The sequence below is a fragment of the Halyomorpha halys genome, unplaced genomic scaffold, assembly GCF_000696795.3.
Source record: "Halyomorpha halys isolate HHAL.00 unplaced genomic scaffold, Hhal_1.1 Scaffold389.1, whole genome shotgun sequence".
Lineage (NCBI taxonomy): Eukaryota > Metazoa > Arthropoda > Insecta > Hemiptera > Pentatomidae > Halyomorpha > Halyomorpha halys.
In genome coordinates this window covers 934,494-952,005 of record NW_027109532.1, presented here as the reverse complement: position 1 = coordinate 952,005, position 17,512 = coordinate 934,494, and the positions used below count along the sequence as shown (strand labels likewise).

The 17,512-nt window shown below is 27.6% G+C and overlaps 1 protein-coding gene across 22 annotated transcripts in view; it reads right to left on the bottom strand.

Moving 5' to 3' along the window:
• PMCA (plasma membrane calcium-transporting ATPase 3) overlaps positions 1 to 17,512 on the bottom strand; it is a 728,428-nt gene that overhangs the window by 21,896 nt on the left and 689,020 nt on the right. For all 22 annotated transcript variants that reach the window (XR_010843530.1, XM_067047708.1, XM_067047713.1 and 19 more), the window contains one exon: positions 16,983 to 17,118. Coding sequence is in view for 21 of the 22 variants with exons in the window: in XM_067047708.1 (XP_066903809.1) it covers positions 16,983 to 17,118 (136 nt within the window). In the remaining variant the exon portion in view is untranslated. The remainder of the gene's footprint in view (positions 1 to 16,982; positions 17,119 to 17,512) is intronic.

The following is a 17,512-nucleotide window of genomic DNA, read 5'->3' as shown; positions in this document are numbered from 1 at the left end:
CTCAACAACTTATAATGATTTATTAAATTAATAAATAATTTCGATGAGAAATATTGATGTTTTCACAATAATAATTATCATGAGGAAGTAGGTGACTTTAAAATCATAGAAGATTTAATAAATACGAATTTGAAAGCTTTTGATGAACTAGATTTAGGCACTCATATTATGAGAATATAAAAAATTAACCCTAAATTAGATAAACATGGTGTCCCAGTAAACATGTTCATTTATTGAGGCGTTATCATCATGACAGGTATTTGTATCATCTTGGCTGGTCGAGAAAGCTCAAATTATAATGACAGATTCTAATAGGAGATTGAATTATAAAACAATATATATTTTTTTAATTTATGGCACCGTTTTCACACATATTGTAAAAAAACGCAAAAAATTATTTCTATGTCGGATCAAAAACATGACCAATATGGATTAGTCTTTAAATAAATTAAATTTTTATTAACTGTCCCCAGAAAACATTAATTGAAAACTTGATCAAGTTGATTCAATTTTATAATCACACCTAACTTTTTATAACCGTAAATATATTTTGGGATCCTTAATATTAATATTGAAATGAGTCTGTACAGAATAGAGAAACAAGCATGAATTTCTTGATAACGGCTAAATGGATTTTCATTATAGATATACCAAATTATTGAAAATTACATTTACTACAACTTCTATTCTCATCACATTTCCAATTAAATGAACAGTTTTATAGATAATTACATTAATGTACGAAATCCCTATTAACTTCAACATAAAACTGCCTTCATTCAAGGGGCGTGACCTAATTCCCACCCCTTAAAGTCATTTTTGCTTAGGAGAGTGGGGTTACTGCAACCCATTGTGAAAATCAAATCATAATTTCAAAAATTGTGGAGGTTAGAGGGGGTGAACATGTATACTGAGATTCCCAGCATTTGAGCATTTATTTAATTACTAATAACAAAATATTACATTTATAAAGTTACAAAATAGATAGCTATGGCTGATTATATAAAAAGAAAAATTTTTTTTCCAGTTAACTACAAATGAGAAAATTGGAGATGGAATAGTCCAATATTTATATAAAAAGTAAAACAAGGCTATTTCTTTCATTTTTAAGGTTTTATTGCAAACATACCTGTTATTAGAATGCAGTGTTATGAAAAAATAACAACTTATTCTCTATCCCTTAAAAACTGAAAATGAAAGTTTTTTTTGGTAACATGGTGGCGGAACCCACACCATACTAATATTTTCAATAAAAGGTTATGGACTAATATTTTTATGTACTTAAAACTTAGTCTTCTCATTTCAGCTAATTTTTGGAAACACTCGTGTCTCTCCACTATTCCGTCTTTCAAACTTTACCTAACCAATTCAATGCTATTCACAATAATATGCACATGCAATGATAAATCACAATAAGAGCCTCTATCTACAATATGGCTGCAGGCTTTTCTTAGATCAATTTAATTCAGTAAAAAAAGGGGATTATAACGAGTGGACCTAGATAAGATACTATGTTAGGTTTTAGTAACAATTATTAAAAAAAGATGACTTCACCACAACCTGGTCCCAAGTTCAGGGTAAGAAAGGAGGATGGTTGAGGAAGGGCCGACTGAACGCACCCTAAAAAAATGAAATTTCTTCAGTTCAAAAACTGCCTCGGATATCAGACAATTAAATGGAAATGACTTGGAATTCAGACCAAGGTACACATATCAATTTTGAACACAGAATGCTCAGACTTTATGCCCAATCAGAATAAAAGGACTAGCTATCAAGACATAAAATATGTATCACAGCCATACAGGAAGTAAGATGGACAAGCTATAATAAGGTAACTAAGGCAGATTTGGCATCTCCTGTAATGGCAGTAAAGACAAAAATGAATTAGAAACAGTATTTGTTGTCTACATACATGAGGTCAGCAGTACTGGACTTTCTACCTATGAATTAAAGGATATACAAGCTCAAGATTAAAGGAAGTAAGTGTAATGTGACTCTTATAAATGTAAATGCCACACCTGAGATGAACCAGAAAAAAAAGTTTTATGAAAAACAAGATAGATGCTAGTACATCCTAAGGCATGAAAATTATAATGGGTGATTTTAATTCTGATGTTGGTGCGGAGGAAGGAATAGGTATGAACAGCAAGTATGTTGTTAGAACCAATGACGAAAGAGAGTATATGATAAGTTTAGTCATGCCAAATGCTTTAGCTGTAATGAGTATATTTTCCCCCTATGAACATACATGCAAAGATACTTGGACTTCTCCAAATAGGACTAAAAATCAGAAGTATCACAGCTTTGTTTCCAATAGACAAATGAAATGCAGATTTATGTCGAGGGGAGAGGTCCAAATGTACACTCAGATAATAACCAAGTAGTCATCAAGTTAGCAAGTCAGAAACATCAGTTAAACAGAAGAAATTATGGCCTGGGGCACAGGTGTTAAAAGGTGAGTAAGAATAGGTGGAAGAGAGAGAAGATAGAGCAGAAATAAAAATTATGTTCCCAAACTGCATTAAGAGAGGGATAGACAATATCCTAGTAATTAAGAATGGTAGAAACGTTAAAGGAGAATGGGAGATACTGAAGCAAGTCATAGAAGAAGCTGCTGATCAGTGTTGAATGAGGGAAAATGATATGGAAAATTACTTCCACCTTCTAGTATGATCAAGAATGAAACAAGAAAGTTCTTTCAGCATGTAATAAAGGGCACTACAGTAGGTTATTTTTCATTAATCTGGTTCCTTGAAATATAAGAATAGTAATCTGCTTGTTGTGGATTAAAATTTGCAGCAAAGATGGAAAGAACATTTCCAAGAGCTGCTCAACACTACTGGAGAAAAGGAAAACAACACTATTATACGATGAACAAGAGAAAAAGGTAATGACAAATTCATGCCATATGATTCAGATGATATAAAACAAATACTGGGAAAATTACAGAACAATAACATGATAATTACTAGTGAGGGAATAAAGTAGTACCTTATTTATTATTCTAATTTAGGAGGTTCTATGATGAACTTCTTTCTTCCTTCTCCAGAATCATCATAGAGTTATGGAGGACAGAATTGGATGTTAACTGGATAAGAGTTACAAACTAATGGGTTGATGTGGGCAAGGAGTTAGTAATTAAAGGAAGTGTATCTATTACAAGACATATTAACAATCAATGGAATATTGAGGTCTATATGTATAATTTTATTGGTGACATAATAACGATGATTAATAATGTTTTTTGAAGGATTTTGGATTATAAGGATAAGGTGCGGGAGGAATTTGATGGTTTATTGGAGCCACAGAGCATAATAACTAAATGTTGCTGCTCTATGTTTATTTTAAGGCAGAATATTAAATGGTGATCTGGGAAGTTTTACCGCACCATGGAAAATTGGATATATCCACAAAATTGATACGTCTAACAAAGTAATCTCTGGAGGACACCATCAGTGGACATTACAGATACTAGAGATATAATATTTCATAAAGTGATTCAACTGCTTGCATATACAGACTAAGGGGTAGTAGCAGGGAAATCACTTCAATCAGAAAATAATTGATTCTCTAAGTTGCAAAAGGTGAGATATGAAAAATGAGATTCTGTTTCAATGAATAGAAGGTCAAAATTCTTGTTTTATGGAAGAAGCTGATTTATCCACCATATCTCTATATTGTGGGAGGCTACAATTTCCAAACATTTTCAAGTTTAACCTACCTTAAAGCTTATTATTCCGTAATGAACCTTCTAAAGAGTAGACCACTAAACCATGGGGCCAAGTATAGGTTCTTTAAGATAAATGGTTTCTGAGATAGATCAAATTAGATTTTACATCAAAATGGCTAGATAATTTTAAAAGATGAATGATCTGGTTCAAAGGTAATAATTCATGCAAATGGGTGCTTTTGAAAAAATTTAATTTATAGCATAATAATATAAACCAAATTCTAAAACTTATCTTCGCTAACTTAATCTTTAATCCAAATATAGAAAGAAATATGATTATAAATAGACTATCAACAACTATCATTGATTAATGGTAAAAAAAATAGTAGTTAAGGAACTAAATAGTTGATGGAAATCATTGTTAGAAAGAAAAATAAAGACAAGAAAGAAAGTGATAAAACATGAGACAAGCCATTTATAAACAAATTGAAAATATTTGTATGGATACCTTTTTTAAGTAAAGGTAAAACTTTAAAAAATACAAATTCATAAAAAAAATAAATAAAATAAATAGACTTTAAGTGGAATAATCACAAACTTTAATCAGATAATCGAAGGACTTTCTAGAATTCCATGGTCTGAAGTGTTCTAATAAATTCTAAAACTTTACATGATCACCTTCAAGAATATATAAGTGATAGGAACTACATTATTGTAGGATCCACTATATTCGGTAATAGTGAAATTGAGGGAACTTCACAAGAGTATACTTCCCAACAATCAGGAACCTACTGATAGGCAACTTATTAAAACAACTACTGAAGATTCTAAACTGCTTATACTTTCTGAGAATGTCCTACTCCTCATAAGGTTTCAATATTTTTCTTAACTGCAGGGTGAATAAAAAGCTAGAAATATGACAACTCAGATAAATCATAAAAATAATGGAGACTGTATAGTTTTATGAAATAAAATATAATTAATATAAAAAATTTAACTAAGCAAATTAAAAAAAAAAAAAAAGGTAGATAATAATTATAAATTTATATTGCCGCAAAATGTAATTAGATACAAATTGAAGTTAATATTTCTTGCATTTTAGTTTACAAATGAATTACATTTTAGCATAAGACAACATTAAAATAAAAACTTTAAATTAAAAAAATAAAAAATACAATTTTAAAGCATAATTTTTTAAAGGGAAAACATTATTTTTGTTGGTAAAATATAATTGATGTGGTATTGAGTAATAAAAGCAGAATGTATTGTAATTTATTATCAGAATCAACTAATCACTTAATTTCAAGTTTTTTTTTGTAGTATATATACATTCTATATATATTCATATAAATATATATATTATTAACAATTCAATTCACCCTCACATAAACCTCATACAATCACTCATCCACACTAACATACATTCATATAAAGTGTACACACCCACTCTCACATATGTGTGAGTGTGTGTGTATGAATGTATTGTAGGCATACAAAACATAAAAATAATAATATGTAATTGTTGTGTATCATTACTCTACAAATGAAAATCTATAACATGCATGGAAGAGGTTAATCTGGAATAATAGAGTGCAAGTTAGAAAGCTAAGGTAACATTGAAAAATGAGAAGAAATAGAAGATATGATTTTCTTTAAACAAAGCATGACAAGTATTCCACCACCAGTTATTGCATTACTAATTCCTTAATTTTATGCTGCCAAAGTGATTAAAATTTTAGTTTGTAACTTACAATGTAGGGCATTTTATCAACAAATTAATTCTGTGAGATTTAATTAAATTATCCAGCAGGGTTTTTAAAATATTGAAATTGAGTTTTGGTACCTCATCAGCAGCTATTAAAAGTAAATATAATATAACATAAAATTTATTGGAAATGAAAACATACTTTAAGTTAATAATAATAATAATACAAAGAGTATAAAACACCTGTCATCATAACAACCCAACTTTTAAACATTCAAATTAAGCAAATGACAAGATAAAGCCAAGTATTGATAGCTAATGAGGGAGTTTTTAATTTTTTTACTAAAACCAAACAGAATAAGAGGTTATAGGATCAACTTCCAAATATTGAGAAGCAAACATGTAAAACACTGAAACAAGGAGTACAAATTGTTTCTTCTTTTGATGAACAAAATTCTAGGAACCAAGAAAATTATTAAATAAAAACATGTTCAGAAAATTGCATATTAATATGACTGAACAGAAATTAAATTTTTTTTAGAGTTAATTTAGATGAATAAATTATCTCAGTGATTTGTGTATTAGTTAGAGCACAGTTAATTTGACACCTAAAGGAGTGTATTAGAAGTAATTTTTTAACTTAAAGAATTAAGACAAGAACTAATGAAGATAGAAGGTAGCTCATTTTGCACAAAGAGTTCTTAAGAACCAATTGTGCACTAGATATTAGAATCCAAAAACTAATTGATTACTATCAGTGTTCATTGTCAAAATACATACTGTACATGTCACCTTTGCATAGTGTTACCTGTTAGCTAAAATATGCATACACCTTGATTGTTGTGGTATTATTATATGTAATTTAATTGTTAAAATTATTTAACTTAATTTACATTGGAATTCCATAATACATATTACTAAAGGGACTTAGTAAAACATAAGGTAAATATAATACTGGAAGCAATGAAATTTGATTGAATACAAAGAGATATTTTTAAAGAAATGCATATTTATTTATTTCAAAGGAATTAGTATTGATTAATGATTAAAATTGAAATTTCTCAAGTTATGATCCAAAAATTTGGGTCACTTTCCAATTTAAAATAAATGATCCCTATGTCCACTTGGCATGCACTAAATAGCAGTCAAAGTTGCTAAATATTAAGTAAGATCCTCATAGACATATACCTAAAAAATCTAGCTACTCCTTTTTAACCCTAATTCAAGGAAATAGATGATATTTATAGAACAGATGGATTAGTAATGCTGTCTTAGATTATTAACTATTACTTGAAATAATTTTGTATAATATAATAATGAGATAATGTTCTGAAAGCATGGTAAGTTCATAAATACATATTTATTTTCTCATTAAGGAAAAATAAACACATTTTGCTGTTATTATCATTTTATACTATTCAGATAACGTTCTATGTCAATATAAAAATGAAATTACTTTTTAAATATGATAGCGAGATTATAAGATTTTCATAGGAGATAAACTGAACCAAGATAGGACTAATAATAACCTTTCAATATTGATCTATCATTGAAAAACAATGATATGACATTGATGTAATGTGAATTATATAAAAATATTATTCAGTGTTAGTCTTATACAATTGATATTCAATTGTATAGGCTGTACATAGCAATGAGCCAGTCCTTAAATTCTACTAGTTGAATCTTTTATTTATTATAATGATTAAATTAAGAGTTTATCATAAGGCAGAACTGTTTCATAGGCTCTTATAAGTTTGAAAATCTTGATAACCAGATGATATATAATTTTGTTTCTCTTTCAAAGAGTAGTATGAGAGAGAATACATAAAAGGATTGTAAAGAAACAGTATTAATCCATTTTGAATACTTATATTTCTGGAAATTTTAAGAAGAAAATTGAAATTTTCAGGTATTCCAACATAAAACAATCATGATAATGAAATGTCATAATACCCTTTATTTATATTTCTTTGAAAGATAGATATATGATTTGTAAATATTTCATTTGTACAAATGTGAAAGTAGATCAGTAAAATATTATGGGGTGTAAGTAAATATGTCAATTAATTGACAGATAGGCTTACATACCAAAAAAAAAAAAAATACAATAAAGGTATATTAAAGAAAAGAAAATATAAAGAAAGGAGTCAGAATCAAAGGAAAGACTAAACAATGATTTATGAAGAAATAAATAGTCAGCAAGATTTACGAAGATAGACGGTTACACACACATGGGAGACCAGGATTGCCAAATCTACAAGCCAACCATTTCCCCTAACCCTTTTGTTTGCACTCAACACTACATTTTTGACAGCCCTGGACCCAAGCCATTGGTTTGAGCCAGCTACGCCCTCCCCCATCATGATCTGCTCATCAGTATTCGTAAATCTCGCTGACTATGGTTCACATCATTATCCATTTAATAGAATTCCTGTCAATAGAAATAAAAGGAATTTCAATAAAAATTTGGAGCCATGTAATTTTTATGAAACAAAAATCATTTTTAAGTCCAATTAATGTAAGGAGTACGTGCGTGGTCATGAAAATATAATCTTATAAGAATACTTGAAGAAATATAATTCCGTTTTGTCAATCAAACATCAATAGGTTTTGGGATAAGAAATACAAGAGTTTGTGTCATTAGGTTATTCAGAATAAAATAAAATATTTCTGCCAACCAAAATCATGAATTAATTCATGAACAAAGAGAGTTTAAAAATATTTTGTACATATCTGATCCTGATAAACTTTTAGTATGATACTTCCCACATATTCCTTTAAACTGTAAGGACCAGTTTGGATACCAATTTAGAGAATAAAAAGGTTTATAAATGGTTTCTTAATAAAAATTTGAATCCTTAAAGCTAGAAAGATAGAGGAAACATTTCTCATATTTATGTAAAATTCTGATCTTAAAAAATACACATGTTAAACAAATCATTGAAAGGAGCCCAATAGACAGTAAAATATTTTTAGTTGTTTGAATTCATACACTAATACTTGAAGAAATTACAAAGTGATCAATTGCATTTCAAGACAGTTAATTAATGGAGTGTTTTCATACATTTTTTTTGGAATTGATAAAAAAATAAAATATTAATATGTTGCGAAATTAATGATTTTGATAAAGTTAAATGTACATTTACTACAAAAAAATCTATAAGATGGAAAAATGTATGAATGTAAAATGCATATAATGAAAAATCAATTCCAATCTACACAAATCCTCATTAAACTTTATGGGTTAATTGCTGAGTCAAGGGTCAATAAAGTCCTGGATTTAACCATATATAACTTACTCTAAGATTTAACTATTAGAATATTTATTGCTTGTTTCTGTTTTGCCATAGAGTAAACTAGGTTTTAAATTGTATTATTCTTGAGGTAAACCAGTCCTAAGATCAGTTTATTCCATAATTGATGGATATATTTAGTATAGAATCAAGCCTGACATTTGACCCAGCAACTAATCCTACACGTTCATAAATAATTATCATTAGTTAAAATACTGGGGTGGTATGAATGAACAAATCTTTTAGGATTTCTAAAAGTTACTTCATTCGGGTGAAATCCTTCAAAGATTCTTATAATGCTTAATTCAAATCAATTACCAATTATACCTCAGACAGGATGCTTACTAAATTGCAGTTCACATAATTAAACACTACAGCCTCTAATGGGCTTTATGAACCAACTTCACAAGTATCCAGTCTTACTACTTTTGGAATATCTATTTTATAGTACCCCACAAAAATCATCTTATTTGACTTAGTTAAAAATTTTACCCATATCACTAAAAAACCAATCAATTTGGGATACTAGCCCCCACACAGTCAGTTTATCCCCTAAAATACTCTAGTATGGAACAAATGTAAACGAGCAACCATTTCAATGTTTCATTGAAAAAACAAGGCTATTATATTTATTAAAAACAAAATTTACACATAACAATTTTTTATGAGGGAAAATTGAAATGTTTAAACATGCTTTCAGGAATTAACAAATAGGTTAATAGTGCATTTTATAGCAATATTTGTAAATAAAATAACTGTTTTGAGGAAGCTTTTTGTACGTAATACATATTTTCATGCAATATGTGAGATAGTTTTATTTCTTTTTATATTACAAAATATAAACATTTAAAAAATATATAGTAACAAAAGATTGACAATGATTGCTCTTTCATAGAATGTAATCATTAAACTATCATTATTATCATGGGTGTACTACTAAAATTAGTGAGTTGAGACAGTAAAGTTTGAGTGTCAAAACTAGGGATTTAAGATTTCCTCACATGCCAAAAATTATTTTTTTAAAAAAAAGAATTTTTTTTTTCACTAACAGGAAAGCTTTAGGAATGAAAGATTTTGAGCTGATCAATGATGGTGGTACACCCATGACATAAATTTAAATGCCATGAATGTTAGCAGTTTTTTTTTGTTATTACTCTTAAATAATGCATTTGATGTAATACTTAGATAATGTAAAAAAATTAAAAAAAGTAAAATAAAAATTGATGATAAAAAAATATCAAAAAACATTGTAATTTTAATTTAAATGTTATGATAAATTAAAAATAGGATATGATGGTCGAAGAGGTGGTTAAAATGAAACACAAAAAAAAAACTATAAAACTATTAAATCTACACCGATACCAGTTAACCTCCATCAGAGCTCACAAAAAAAAGTATTTGAATCTTATATGCAGCTATTAAAAAAAGAATAACAGAAAGTAAAAGTACATTCAAGGCTAAATGAAAAGTACGAGAAATATAAGGGAAATCAAAAGCATAAACTGAAATACTTTATCCTTTTATGTTTAATCTATTTGTTTTATCCTTTATGTACTTTTATTTTCTCACTTTCAGATGTACTTTACAAGAGATGAGATTCTTATACGTGTTCATATTTTGTTTTTTGAAGCCATCATGAAGTCCTAAAAATTGGAACAATATGTCATCATACATTAAATAGTTTTACACTATTTTTTTTTCATTTTCTGCTCCCTGATCACCATCTTCCTAAATTAACTGTTTAATTTCTAACCAACTCAAAATAACTTTTCATGTTTCTTATTATAAACATAAAAAAGTAATTAAATATTAACAAAATAATTAACATTTAAAGTTACTTTGCTTGAGCTGTATATTTTCTTTTTAATATTGGTTTTCTAAAATTAATTTTCTTGCAATTAAAATAACCGATAAATTTCTCAAATAAATGAGCTTTTTAGTTACATTGTACATTGAATAAACCTAGAAAGCTAACAAGTAGTTACAAATGAAAAATTATATTTCTTATTTTAAAAAATAATTTATGGCATTAATTAAATGATCTATCCTTTAAAACATGTGTAGTTTCTTTGCCTACAATATTGAAAAAGTTGCAGTGACAAAGAGTTCATAACTTGAAAAATTCAAAACAAAACAGAAAAATACACAGCCTAAATGGATAAACAGTATAAAAAAATCTTTTTTTTTTAAAAAAAAGGATTAAAAGGATATATCAAACTTTTAAAGATAATTTTAATTATTTTGATAATTATGACTTTATAATAAATAAAAATGAAGTATAACATAATTAAGCTCTTGTGAAATTTAAAAAAAATTATTGGGGTACAAAAAACCTAAGGACTTGGACATCTTTCTCTATTTCTTATTTTTTTATTTATCTCTGAGATACCTCAATCCATTCAAGACCAATAAAGAGGACTGATTTAATATACTGATTGCTAGAGAGTGGTTTATATTATTATTAACACAAACTTCAATGCTCCACTTTTACTCTCAACTATTTATTTTAAAAAACATACAACAGAAGGTAGGTTCTCTTATAAATGATGTTAGTAAGTAGAAAAAGAGACAATTATTTCTGAGAAAAAAATTTAGATTTAAAATATAAAAAGTTTTATATGACATGGGCAACTAGCCTGCAGACATTTTTTTAAAGAATAATACACCAATATTCAAGGCTGTCTCCTTGAAAATGACCTGAGGGCCGAAACGTTGGAGAATTTCTGAAAATAAATGTTGAGAGTATATTTTGATCAAAATTTTGTGTGTTAATAATAAAATAAACCACTCTCAAACAATCATTATAATAAATCATTAAACATCATTGTAAGGAGACAATCTAACTCATTGAATTGTCATAATTCATTAAATTGTCTTTTTTGCAGGCTAATTGTCCATGTCTTACGTAAACAACCTAATTTCAATACAAAACTATTCTTCAATTTTTTTTTCCTTTTCTATTAACCTCATTAACAATATCAACATTAATGAGGTTAATAGAAAAGGAAAAGCAATTTTTGAAGAATAGTTTTGTATTGAAATGATGTGGTTTATGTAAGACATGGACAATTAGCCTGCAAAAAAGGGAATTTAAAGAATTATAACAATTTAATGAGTATGGTTGTCTCCTTGAAAATAGCCTAAGGGTCGAAACATGAGAAGTTTCTTAAAATAAATAGTTGAGAGTAAAAGTGGATCATTGAAGTTTGTGTTAATAATAATAAAGAGGATGTTAGGACAAAAAGTCAATAAAATTATTAGTTAAATACTATAGTAATTTGTAAGAGAAAGTTCAATTGGATAGGAATGGATTTATTACTTATTTCATTCAAAGCATTTTTGAAAGAATCCAGTAAATTATATCCATAATTATTTTTCATTTAATCCTAATATCAGATTGAATGTAGCTGATGATAATAAAAGAATCTGTGGTTGTAATACGTAACACATTCACCATTGTGATTAACAATTATTCCCCTAAACAATTGTTATCTCGACTAAGAATTATTGTCAAAATTATCAATTTAATGACTACAGACAAGATGATTTATTGCTAAACAATAATGCTGTTGTTTCTTTAAAAAGTTATATTATTTAACTTCCTTAGAATGATTTATTTTACTAATGATCACATGTTATATTCGGAAGTTTCAGAGGGCATAACTCTTGCACAGGTGTTGATTGGTCAGTAAACTAAGGATAATTAATGAAATGTGATCATTAATAAAATTGATCATTCCAAGGAAGTTGAATATCACTATTATTTAAGAATAATCATAGAAAACTTCTAAAAAAATGAAATCAAGAATATGTTTTAAAATAAGGAAAACAATGAAAATCATATTATGATATGGAAAATAAATTAAAAAAGAAACAACAAGAAACTCTGCACCTGCACATAGTATGGAAGAGTATTTCTAATAACGAGGATAGGACCCCAAAATATTAAGAAATTTATGACATGATTAGTAATAAATTAATTCATTGTAAGGATATTTAAGAAGAACCCTAAAAAACTTCTATATAAATAAAGTATCAAGAAAAAGATATTTTTGCTATTCCATAGGATAATAAAGAACATAAACATCAAGTTTTTATTTATTTCTTAAATAACTGGTAATTTTTGGCTCACTATTTTAAATACAGCTGAGTTGTAAAATTGTGATGAGTTTTTCACCCATTTATTTTCTCTAGTTTTTAACTTAAACATTGATTCAAACGATCTAGACTTTCGATTTCCAACAATTAAACTTATTATTGATAAACAATAATTATGTACTTCCATAAATAAAAATATTTTACCAAGATTACATTACATGAGTGAGGATCAGTAGGGGTAAATGAAAACAAAGGACACAACTGCTTTTTTGATGATCTTGAAGTGTTGACTTTGTCATTTAAAGAAGATAATACAGAAGTTTCCCACTTATTCCAATCAAAAGGAACATCTCAATAGTTTTTTTTTTTAGATAAACACAATCGAGAGTATTTCACATAAGTTTAACATGTAATTTTATTTTGATAAACCTTTTTTAGGATTTTTAAACTAAATGTCCTGGGGTTACGTATATTTTCGTTTTTTAACTTCTATTCAATTTCAGATTTTGCTAATTATATGGAAAGTAATACAAAATTATAAATAAATTTTGTGTTTATAAATGCAAGTAATTTGATTTTGATGATTTTGTCAATGATTATATCTTTCAATTTTGTTTGTTAGTTTTATTTACTCTCAAATATTAGAAACTAACAGTCAATTGATATGATTTTTGCAGAGCACTCAGGACTTACCAAAGAACAAAACCCTCCCACTTATAACCAAAAGACTTGAAGGAACTGTGGTTGATATGTAGGAAAGGAACAAGATGCATAGGGAAGTGCAAGAAGTTTACTACTTTCCACTCACAGTAATATAAAATTGGGTTGAAGATCAATCGACTAGCATTGATAGGATAGGAGTAGGCGTGTCAAATTATTTAATGATAGACATCTATTTAAAGAAGAGGAATGTATTTTTTATTTTACTAAACATTTAATTTTTTATTCACCAATGGGATCCCCATGCCACAAAGAAGTAGTGAAAATTTTTTTTCAGGAATACATCAACAGCAATGGCCTTCAAACAGGGTTCCTGATCATCACCCTGGAGAAGATTGGTATCTTGCTTTAGTAGTTATTTTTTGTAAAAATAAACCCAATAGTTGTAAAAAAAGTAATATAGTTCCTTATATTTCATTTATTTATTGCAATAGAAAATCAAATTTGAAGCCAATTATGGGGGTTAGAGATCAATAAAATGAAAGTTGAATAACTGAAAACAGCCAATTGGGATAATTGGAGATATAGACCAATCCTCACAAAAATCTTTCAAGAACTTCTTGAGTCCTCCAGGAAAGCCTACCTGATATGGTTTTTCCCTCCATCAACCTTGTGAAGCAATTACTGTTTCCATTTACCCCAGAGACTAGGGAGTATATGGATACAGGCATTCCCTCCCTTAAGATTCATTCCCTCTCTTCATTTATCCAAGAAGTAAGAAATATTTGAATGTAAATCATTGAAAGTGTATCTCCAATTACCCCACTTGACCCTACTTCCGCACAGTAGTAATATCAGCTTGTGATTTATTATGAAATAAAAATATTGGTTTTGTCACAAAGAGAAAATGAAGTATTTAACCATTGTTCACTATAACTGACATACATAACTATGAGAATAAACCACCAGTCAAAAATGGTTTATAGATTACATAAATTTAAAAAAAAATACCCTATTGCATATAATAAATTAAATTAAAAAATGCCATAAAAGCAAGTAAAATATAATAAATAAGATAAAAAAACTTTGATTTATAGCTGTGTATCTTACAAGTAAAACCTTAAAATTCATTACATTACCAAAGAGACCCTATTGTAAAAAGTTACAATAAAGTTAAGACTTTAAATTATTTAAATCAATAAAAAGATAAAAGAACATATAACTCTATTAATGGCTTTCATCAAGAATGCTGGGGGTTAGCATGATGAGGGCAAGTGCATGGGAGCCTACAACCTAAGGAGGCCCAGTGCATCAGATTTTTTAATCATATTTATCATTTTATGGTTAAAATATCTTTGTGAAAATATAGGACACAACAAATAGTAATTATGAGTACAGGTAATATACTGAAGGGTGGAAGTGGGGGTCTGAAGGCTAACTAACACAGAGAATCATAAATTTGTTAAAATAACTGGCTTTCACTGATCAATATATCAATATCCTAAGTTGTTGGCCTGATGGAAACAAATGTAAAAGTAAAAATGTACAGTTAGACCCAGTATGTATAGTAAATAAATACTACCTGATCATCTGTTAGAAGCATATACTCCCAGGGCTCATTCATGGTCCAGTAGAAGAAAAATGTAATTTATCCATGAAATCATAAGAGTGACTTAAGTTTTTAAAATATCCATAATTTCAATCAGAATATTTCATAGTTGGAAAGATATGAAGAACAGTAAAAGTAAAAAAGAAGGCTAGATCCCCTTCAAAAACTTTATTGGAAGTTGAAAAAACAATCAGATGAGTAGTTTTGAAAGAAAAAAAATTAGAAAGATAAATAATTTCTATTGAAGTTGAACTCTATTATCTTCTAAAGGCTGAATGGTTGACATCTAATACAGTAAGGTTGGCCAATTCTCTAACTACTGTAGATATTTAAATAATATCTATATTAATTAGATATTACTTAACCTAATTTCCAATGCTATGAAACTTATACTTAGTTTCCACTGGAATGGTTTGGAAACAGAAGTGGATTTAAATTTCTCAAATTAACTTTTATCAAAGCATTTTGATCTAAAATTAAATTAAATAGGTTGGGTTAGTAACTTAATTGAGTTGAAATAAACAATATTCTGAGTACATTTTTAAACATCCAAGTAATTTTTGCTTATTTCAGTTACAAACTCTATCCAACATTACTATTATTGAGACCTTACTGAATTATTTAGGACCATCAAATTAATAACTTTTACTAATAACAGTCATGTAAAAATCACTGACTAAAATATCAGTAACTTGATGTTTTAAATAAAAAGACCAGAAGCACTTAAGAGGACTTTCAAGTTAAAATCATTTATACGTAGTAATACAATAATTCATTATCTTCAGTAGAAAAAAAAGATACAAAGTTCAGGGGCTTTTACTATAAATTATGAATACATTAGATTGCTATGTCCTAGAATTAGATTGCTATTAAGTGTGGAAATGAATAGAGGGTGGAATAAAAAGAACGGTTATGATAATATTATAGATTAAAATAGATGAAATATTAAACAAAATAACAGAATAAGAATGGTTATAAAACAGTAATTAATGCATTAACCCATGAAAAGTACATTCAATTAAATTGATAGTTTATTTTATACTGAAAAAATGAAGACTAATATAATCACATTGAAAAATATAAAACAGCTAAACTACTATTTTTTTTTATCAAAAGTTTGATTTACTTAACCGATTTTATTATATTTTTTGTGAAATATTTTAGTTAATCCTAATTATGAAAACACTTGTAGTAACTATGTTTTCAATCAATGTATCACCATACAAAGGTCACTAATGTAAATTATATGTTATAATTTATGCTTAATCTTATAGAATAATACATGAAAGGGAAAAAAGCCCTAAAGTTTCGAAGAGAAACTTATCTGTATTACTAAAATTAAGATACCAAAACTACTGTAGGGATAGTAAATTCATTGAATTATATATGACAAAGAAGACATAAAAAGGAAAGCTCATGCCTACCACCACCAGGTATAAATGTGAGAACATCTATTTTAGCTACAGCTCACATATACATTTATTATAATGCCACTTCAAGTTAAATAAAAAGCAATGTTTGACAGACATCAATATGTATTTAAAAATATTCTCCTTAATAATAATATAAAGGGAACTAAAAAAAAGTAGACATAAACCATTCAGAATCTTATAATGTTGGTAGAATATTGAAAAAAATATATATTACAGAAATGAAATAAACAAGAATGGAAATTTTGAATTTAATTATCAGTATTTGAGGAGAAAAATTAAAATATACATTGATTTTTACATGTTATAGAAAGAAAATTAATTTATTTGTTTAAAATAAAATCTAATATTATCCTAAAATAAGATAGAAATTTTAGGAAAAGAAGAATAAATGGAAAATGGGTGATTGTACTTCATAAAAGTGTTAAATACAGTTCCTAGAATTATTGAAGGGGGATAGAAAAATAAGATATTTTCTACTAATCAGAATGGAACTAATGTAAAAAATGCTTACCTGAGTTTGAAGTCTTGTCAATCCCCTAATCCAGAGAATTTGTCCTGCTCTTGGCTTCTTATCACTGTCACTATCAAATTTTTCTTCACCAAGGTTAATAGCCTCTGTATATTCTTCTGGATGACCACGTCCCCATCTTTAAATAAAAATTGAAATGTTTTCAATTAAATAAGAATAATAAAAAAGATTTGTGGACTTGTTTTCATAACTTTTTATTACACTTTAATGTTTCTTAAATTTTATTTTAACATAACATCTATGAAAAATTTATTGTCACACAAAAACTTTTTGTAAATTTAATTTAAATAAAAATGACCCTGAAACAATGAAAAAAGTAGGAGTAATTATTTTTGTACAATATCTCATTTGTCCATTACATAGTGTTCATAAACAGAAGTAACAAGTAATCAATCAGGAATGAAAAAATACTTGTAACAGGGAGAAGTCGGTTAGGAGAATTTTCTCTGTACATATAAATAAAATTGATGAATAAAATGATTGGAAAGAACTATTTACACGCGCACACACAC